The 8,520-nt window shown below is 46.1% G+C and overlaps 1 protein-coding gene across 1 annotated transcript; it reads left to right on the forward strand.

Moving 5' to 3' along the window:
- Positions 1 to 1,674: 1,674 nt before the first annotated feature.
- On the forward strand, positions 1,675 to 7,368 carry EPCAM (epithelial cell adhesion molecule; the record flags this gene model as incomplete). Its single annotated transcript, XM_080341167.1, has 9 exons — positions 1,675 to 1,741; positions 2,204 to 2,311; positions 2,928 to 3,168; positions 3,572 to 3,637; positions 4,802 to 4,865; positions 5,246 to 5,347; positions 5,507 to 5,701; positions 6,116 to 6,157; positions 6,823 to 7,368. 9 exons carry the CDS (start codon positions 1,675 to 1,677, stop codon positions 6,862 to 6,864), a joined length of 927 nt encoding a protein of 308 aa, XP_080197293.1. The 3' UTR covers positions 6,865 to 7,368.
- Between the last annotated feature and the right edge of the window lie 1,152 nt (positions 7,369 to 8,520).

Here is an 8,520-nt window from a genome sequence, read left to right on the forward strand (position 1 = left end):
CGGGCTGTACCAGGAGCAGTCACTGACCAAGGAACAGTCAGTTAACTTGGACCGATCTGATTTCAGTAGAGCACCTGTAGACAACAGTAAATACAAAGCCAAAGATACAACACAAACACAGCTGCACACAGAGACAAAAACACAAAGACAGCTAACCTGCATTTGCATTTCAGAACATCCAAAAGGTTTAAACAGTTTCATTAGCTGAGGTCTGCATATACAAAAGCAGCAACATGATGTAAACACTGGTAAGAGGAAGTTTCAAGTCTTTGGAAACTCGGCTGATTTCTCATAAATGCAGGAATGGCCTTAGAGGGATGTCATTTTGGTTTTCTCCTCTACTAAAATAACTTGTTTTTCTAGGACACTAATATATCTTTCAGAAAGATCTATGCATATTTTTTAACTGAATTCATAAACTCAGAAAATGCTTCGGAACACACTTCCAGTGTACCATGCCCATCTTTCGCCTTCCATCTTGGGCACCTCTTTTACACTTTGGAAAGCCATTTTAGAAGTCGCAGCAGGCTTTCCCGCGTTTCCCCGTCGGCAGCCGCTCGGGCAGGGCTCGGGCACCCCCTGCCCTTGTGCAGGTTCCCAGAGCAGCTGCTGCGCTGGGACAAAGCCCTGGACACCACGCTTTCCCAACAGGGAAGCGCGGGCACCGCAGCTCTTCGGAGCAGCCCCCAGGTGCGGTGATCCAGCGTGCACTTCAGAAAACAGAACAGAAAGATCCAAAAGGAATAATTGATTCTGTATAGATAGGCGTTCTGGTTTTCCCTAAGTTAACCTGATGGATTATCAGGATTCATTTTAAACGTTAAGTCCTTATGGTGTAGCTCAAAGGGCACCACTGGATGTGGAAAAGCTAACTACAAAGTGTTAATATTTATTGCCGGTTTCCAGCTTGCTGGGTCATTGATCTGTAACCCCATGTCCCTAGAGAGAAGAGAAAACAGAAGACACCCCCAGGCTATCTCTGAGGGAGAGCAGGCGCAGGCCGCAGCAGCTACACTGCCAGGGCAGGGAGCTCGGGGCCGGCCCCCGGGGCGGCCTTGCAGCAGCCCGGCCCTCTGAAAGTCACCAGCGGGAGCGGGAAACCCCGAGCCCGGAGCAGAGGCGACTTTGCTCCCTCACCCTCCGCGTCGCCGAGCAGCGCGGCCTCCCCGCCCCGCAGAGCAAACACGCCCGGGAGCTTCCCCTCATGACTAACAGTTTCTTCTCGACGGCGGGGGCACCTGCCCCCGGGCCCGCAAACGACGACGCCCCCTCCTCCTCTCTCCGGCGCGGGCGGGGCAGTTTCACAGCCCCTTATCCCGGGACCGACCGCACCTCACGGCGCCGCTCACCTCCGCCCACCCCCGGCCGCTGCCCCCCTCCCCAGCCCTGCGGAAGAGACTATATTTGGGCCGGGACGGGAGCGAGGACCCGCCCTGCCCCGGCCAGTTTCGCTCAGGTACGGGGGGAGGGCGCAGCGGGAGGAGGAGCCGCCAACACCCCCTGCGCGTCGCAGGTGTAACCGGAGCCGGGAGGGCGCGGCGCAGCCACCACCACCTGCGGAACCTGTCGGGCAGCTCACACGGGCTCTGCCGCGCACACAACGCTCCGTCTCCTCTGCCCGCGCCTCTGAGGATTTTTCCCCGGTATCTCCGCACCTCGCCGCCGGCCCGAGCCATGAAGCCGCTCTGCGGGGCTGCGCTCCTGCTGCTGCTCTGCGCCGCCGTCTGCGCTCAGGACAGCCGTAAGTGTCCGCACCCTCCGTTCGCCCCGCGGTGCCCCACAACCGGGCCCCCCCTCGCTGTGACCCTGTGCTGCCGCCCCTGTCGCCCCCCGTCGCCCGCAGAGCCGCCCCGGTTGGCGCCCCGCTCCGCGCAGCCCCGCAAAATGGCGCCCCCTCGGTGCCGGGGCCGCGGGCGGGCGGGGAGGAGCCGCCCTGCGGGCGGGAAGGTGAGGAGGGGGGCAGGGGCGCCCGGGCTCCGCGGCCCTTTGTCTCCGGCCGGAGGAGGTGAAAGCCCGTGGGTCGCGAAGGAAGTTCTCGTACTTGTGTAGGGAGGGGCGGGTGTTCACACCTGGCCGGCTCCGGCCGGTGAGGGGCGGCTTTGTCTCCTCCCCGCCCGCGGAGAGCGGGTGGCGGTGTCCCGGGGCCCGGCTCCCTCCCCGGAGCGCCGGCGCTCACGGGCTCACGGCCGCGCTTCTTTTCCAGAGTGCATCTGCGAGAAGAACAAGCGCGTCACCAACTGCCGGCTGGAAAGCGGTGTCTGCAGGTGCGACTCGATCGGCTCCCCCGGCGTGTCCGTGAACTGCCAGACTTGTGAGTAAAGCACGCGTGTCGGCTGCGCTGGGCCCGGGTGTGCTCTCCGGACCGGGGTGAGGAAGAGTGCCGGCTGAACGCTGGGGAACGCGTGAAAATGACCAGTGAGCTCCCCGCATACAGTGGTAGCACAGAAGATGAGCTTCTTCCTGGCCTTCCAGATCGTCTGGCGACAAAACATAAGTGTTTAGGGTTTCTCCCGTGTGACTTGTGTGAATGTGTGCGTGGCTACACTGCTGCGGGCTCGCCCATCCATTCAGTCTATACTAGGAAGGGTTTGTCAACGATTAATTTTTAGCTTCCTTCTGGATGCATGCCATGACTTTTCCTGCGGATCTAGAGATGAAAGAGCCTTGTCTCAGGACCTTATTCTTGGTTCAGGTTCAGCTCACTAAGGATCCGTAGGCTGAACAAAATAGAGGGTGGCTGGACTTCCTATGCGTTCGCCCTCAGAGGCTGATGCACCCCAGTTGGGTTGGCTTTCTGCACCACCTACCTCTTAGGCACCTGCTCTTCCTCATAGTGGCTGTTTGCTTCTGAGGTAGCCTCGTGTTTTTACAGACTAAGAGCTCTGTTTTCAACGTGCTGAATAACGTGACTTTTTGGTTAATTTCAGTGACTTCAAAATGCCTGTTGATGAAAGCAGAAGTGATGGGCTCAAAATCAGGCCGTCGTGAGAAACCAAAAGATGCGTTTGAAGATACTGATGGCCTTTATGATCCTGAGTGCGAAAATACTGGTATCTTCAAGGCGAAGCAGTGCAATGGAACCACCTGCTGGTGTGTGAATACCGCTGGTGTTAGGAGAACTGACAAACAAGATGCAGACTTGAAGTGCAGTCAATTAGTCAGAACAATGTAAGTCTTTCAACAGGGTGTGCTGTGACGCGGAAGCATTCCTATATTAGGTTCTATGTTTTAGAGGATTTATATGTACGAATGATGCGATGAGGGTGAATGAAGATGGAGCAATAAGTGCTTGTTTACTGCCTTTTTTTTTCTTCAGTAACAAGGAGACATTGAAGGGTTTTGGAAGGTGTTTTTGTTGTTGTGGTTTGTTTTTTGGTGGTATTTTGTGGGGGCTTTTTTTGTTGGTTCGTTTTAGTTTTTGTTTTGGGGTTTCATTTGTGTGGCTGTTTGTGTGTGTGTGTTTGTTTAATCTCACTGCTCTGTTTTGTTTTTCCCTGTGGTTAAATTTTTAGTATGCATTGTTATATGTACTTGCTTTAAGAATATTCATTGTACTTGTCTATTACTTCAGGTGGATCATAATTGAAATGAAACATGCTGAGAGCAACACCCCTCTGAATGCTGAATCTTTAAAGAGGTAAGTGATTATGATAATGGGATGTTGTGGCAATGTCTGTATGCAGTACTAGGCATCTAGTGTACTTCAGCAAACAGCAAAGCATTGTCAAACCTGTCAACTCATTTTAGAAGTGACCTACAGGTCCTTCATAGAATTGCTTTAATTTTTATTTGAAATAAATTAACTGCTATTGAGATTTACTTCTGTCTAAAATTAAATGCCACTTTTTAAAAATCAAGTTAATATGCTGAAGGAAATGGAAGGCAATAAGGTGAAACTGCCCAAAAAGTAAACTTGACAGAGATGGAAGAGGGACTGCATAGAAGTAACAGGAGAAAAACAACAGCTTAGCTTTTTTTTTTTTTTTTGGCTAAAATAAAACCTTATTTTTCTCTGTCAGAAGTCACACAGCAAGGAAAACATGCTTGTCGCTATTAGATTCCCACACACTCACTGGTGGAAAAGCTGCTGCTCTCTAACTCCTTTTCCAAACTCTGAAAACTGCTCAGACTTTTCTCTTTAACACTGCAGTAACGTATGTTAGGAATGAACAGAGCTCTAGTGTAACTTAATAATGAGAGGGTACTGGGTTTGGTTGGTATGGTGCTGTGTTTTAGACGGGTGACCAAAACAGTGTTGATGAGTCACCAATGTTCTATCTGTTGCTGAGCACTGTTTACAGTTCAGAGGCCTTCTCAGTGTCTCACCCACCGAGTAGGTTGGGGGTGGGCAAGAAGTTGGAAGGGAGCACAGCAGACCCGAACTAACTAAAGAGATGTCCCATACTGTTACATGCAGCAATAAAACGGGGCGGGGGGAGATGTTTTTCCCAAGTTCCCATTGCTCAGAGATTGGCTGGGCACTGATCTGTTAATGGTGACTGATTGCTTTTGCATCACTTGGGATTTCTTTTAATTCCCCAACCCTTTCACTTACTAGACTGTCTTTATCTTGACCCATGAGGGTGATTGTTTTTTATTTTTCTTGCTTTTGCCCTTCTGGTTCTCTTACCAATCCTGCTAGGGGGAAAAAGAGTGAGAATCTAGGTGGAGGTTCAGCTGCCAGCTGGGGTCAACTCACAACAGAGAGACTGCAGGAAAAAAAAAAGAATCATAGTCTTCCCTGAAAATAGATTTGTAAAATAGTACTATTGTAACAGTTATGGCTTTAATATCCTTGCAGATTCTTCAAGGAAACAATTTCTAAGCGTTACATGCTGGATGGACGCTATATAGGTGATGTTCTGGTAAGAGACACATTTATTTAGTAACGTATTAGAATTTTATTTTCTTGTGAATAACTTTGAAAACTCTTGTTTGTCTAAGGCAGTAGAGCACGACTCTTATTATAAGCTCTCAAACTGGTCACCGTTATTGAGCAGCTAGCAAATAGCTGTATCTGAACTGAAATACTGAGAAATTACCTGTTGCTCTCCTCATAGATTAATTTTTACTTTGCCTAAAAAAAATGGAACTTGAATCGTATTGCAAACAGTTAGCTTGAGAACAAGTACCATAAACTTGATTCAGGATGGGAGTTCACAAGTTGGAACATAATATTTTGCTGTGTATTTCCTGGTTGAATTTAAATTAGCCTCTTCTTAATGACATACTCTGTTTTTTGCAGTATGAGAAACCTTACATTACAATTGATTTGAAGCAAAATTCCTCAGAGAAATCTTCTGGAGATGTGGATATAGCTGATGTGGCCTACTACTTTGAAAAGGATGTAAGTGTCTCATGGGTAAAGTCTGCCAAAAACTAGATGTGTATTTTGCATTCCATAGTGTTAACTGGGTACTGGCTAAAGCAAGATGAATTATGGCAGTGCCTGGATGAATCGCTACTACAATGTGAACTAGCAAGTCTCTTTTTTTTCTCTCCTCAGTTAAAAGGTGACTCCGTCTTTCATAATAACAGACTCAATGTCAGTATTGATAATGAAATGCTGACGTTTGAGAAGACAGCGGTTTACTATGTTGATGAAATACCACCGGAGTTTTCCATGAAGTCTCTGACTCCTGGCCTCATTGCTGTCATTGTAGTAGTAATAATAGCAATAGTTGCTGCAATTGTTGTTCTGGTAAGTTCTAACAAAGCAGAATGGGTAACAGTGTAATTTGGGAAATAACAACATACTAGGGTAATTGGACTCTGATAGAAACAGTCTCCCCCTGTAAACTGGCTTATTTTTTGAGACTTGGGAGGGTGGGAAAGAGGTGATGGACATACTACTACTGTCTCTGTTTCAGAGTAAGGCTGAAGGGTATTATGTGGAAAATTAAAGTATTAGGAAAAACTAATTGAGGTGAAGAAAGTACCTGTCTTGCCTCCTCGTTTAAACTAGTTGAGAGTGATAATCTCTCATGTACTTTGCTTTGTAAGAATGGGGAAGTGAAAGCTTTGAGTTTGGAGTTTTAAAATCACAACCACGTAAAGTTACATGTAAGTCAAGACTTAAATAAAACTTCACGATTATTCTGTCCTCCTTTTACAGGTCCTTACAAGGCGGAGGAAAGGGAAGTACGTGAAAGCAGAGGTAATTAATTTATATTTATGATCGTATGTGTGGGGAGGATTTTTCCAGAACCCAGAAATTGCTAAGTTTGCTGTAGTTAGTCAGAAAGCTTGCTTTGGGTGCTTCAGATGTGTTCAAGGAGACACAGTATTCAAATTCTGTAACTAGTTTTCATACAGTTCACCCTGTTTGCTCTGCCCTAGTTTCAAAGGAAACCGGTGACCTGCTGCATTTCCCCAGGGTGGGGGTGGTGCTGACAGCAAGTACTATTTTTACAAATCTATAGCAAGGGCTATACAGTCCACAGGAGATACTGATAGTCTTGCTCTGTCATGGAGACAGAAGGTTGCAGTTTCTATTGAAGAGCTACTTGCCAATGGAATAGTTGCAAATGCTACTGGAGCATGGTGCTTCACACCTAGTGTAGAGCCTTTTGTAAAGAAATCCAGAGGGTGTTGTAGGTAAATAGTAAAGTCTGCTCCCTGCACACACCCCAAAGAATGCTTGTGTGTGTTTTCAGATTTTTATTTTTTAAGTTGAAGTGTTCAGTGGTCTTGGCATGTTTGGTTCTGTTCATGTTACATCAAATCCCTTTATTCATGAAAATCTGGGCTGTTAAGTCCTATTGACTTCTGGTGTTGAGAAGTAGTACAAATGATGATCTCCTTCTACCTTTTCCTGTCCAGGTAAAGGAAATGAATGAAATGCATAGAGGACTGAACGCATAATTAAATCAGATCAAGACACAGCAAGATTCAAACAAGAGACAACAGAAACATTTGAGGCCTGGATCTTAACTCTTATTTCTCCTGAATGGAAGGCAGTTGTGCTCACACTAATGATCGTTAAAACTCCTAACAGCCAAGACTGGTAACCGGGCTATTACTTTTACTATTTGTTGAGAGTTGAATCTTAAATGCCTCATCGTACTGAAGTAAAACTTAACTATTGCTCCTTGAGATTTTTTTTTTTTTTATGATGATGATGAAATGAGTTACCAGCTGCTGTTAGTAGAGTTCTGGAGCATACATACTTAAATAGGTATTTTACCCTTGTGGGAGTTTTATTGAAAATAGTGATTTTTGTAGACATGTAACAAGACTGTCTCCCATATAACTGAATATGATGTTTTTATTGCTGACTGTACATATTTGAAGTTACTGTAACTTTTTTTATGACTTGAATTAATAAAACTTTGAAACAGGCTTCTTGTTCTTTGTTCAAATGATGATTGGCTAAGTTACCATGCTTACAAGTTCAGCAGTGTAGTATTTCCTTACAGCAAGCAACCTTAGCACAGGTGAAAATATTCTAGAATTCCAATTACCAAAGTTTGTATTAGCCATCTAATATCTCAATAGGGTGATTTTTTTATCTTGAAGCTGTGAAAAGGATGCTTTATCCAATTTTCTGCTTTTAATGTGCAATGGGGGTAAAAATGATAAAATATGGATTGTTTGTACAAAAAATAAACATGTTCCAAATGTAGCGATTTCAGGAATGCATCGACTACTCCTTCAGGTGCTAAGTAAGTATTGATAATAAAACAAGCCTCTAATCTAGAACATCTCTGGTGTAGGGTTGGTGGGTGGACGTGGCATCAGATGGTGGAGCTGGGGAAGAGCTGTTACACCATTGCCGTAGTTTGCACAGCTATTCATTGTGAAGTTGTTGCACACCTAGAATCTGTTTCTGCTGTGTTTAGTGTTACAGAGGCTGATCATAATCACAGAGGCTATCTGCCTCCCAGGGCTTTAATAAAAGAGCTTGCTTTGGCAGTCAGTAATCTGTAATGTATATTGGCTAGCAAGTAAACATGTATAGTCTGCCCAGCATATTTACAGGCATAAAGGAAATGCTGTAACTCCTGTTACTGAAGAAATAATGAACTGAAAACCAAATCCTATTACTGATGTGGTGTTTGTTTTGACCCTCTCTCCCTAGAAAAAAGGAAAAGGAGTGTAAACTACTGAGAGGATATTCTATATGCTGTGCTCATAAGATGAAATATACCCCAATAGGGTGGTAGCTGATGTGTATGTGTTACTGTGTCAGATGTTAAAATGTGGACAATGCCTTCCCTTGGGTCTTTTGACATCTGGTGCTCTCAACTTGGGTGTGTACACTGAGCTGCTGCAGCCCCCAGGCCTTACCTAACTTCTGTGTCTGCAGTATGTTTTGGGCGGCGGAGACATGCACACTGATGTGTTCTGTGAAGTTGCTGCACCTGATAAGCACAAAAATCCTGAAGCAGGGAATTCACCAGAGTGCTTTGCAGCTTCTTCAGTGACAACTTCTGTAGGGTGGTCTCTCCTGCTGCCACTATACACCACTCCCTTTCTCTCCAGGTCTGCAGGCGGTCTGCTGAGCTATGCTGAATTTCA

The sequence above is a fragment of the Nesoenas mayeri genome (genome assembly GCF_963082525.1).
Source record: "Nesoenas mayeri genome assembly, chromosome: 3".
Lineage (NCBI taxonomy): Eukaryota > Metazoa > Chordata > Aves > Columbiformes > Columbidae > Nesoenas > Nesoenas mayeri.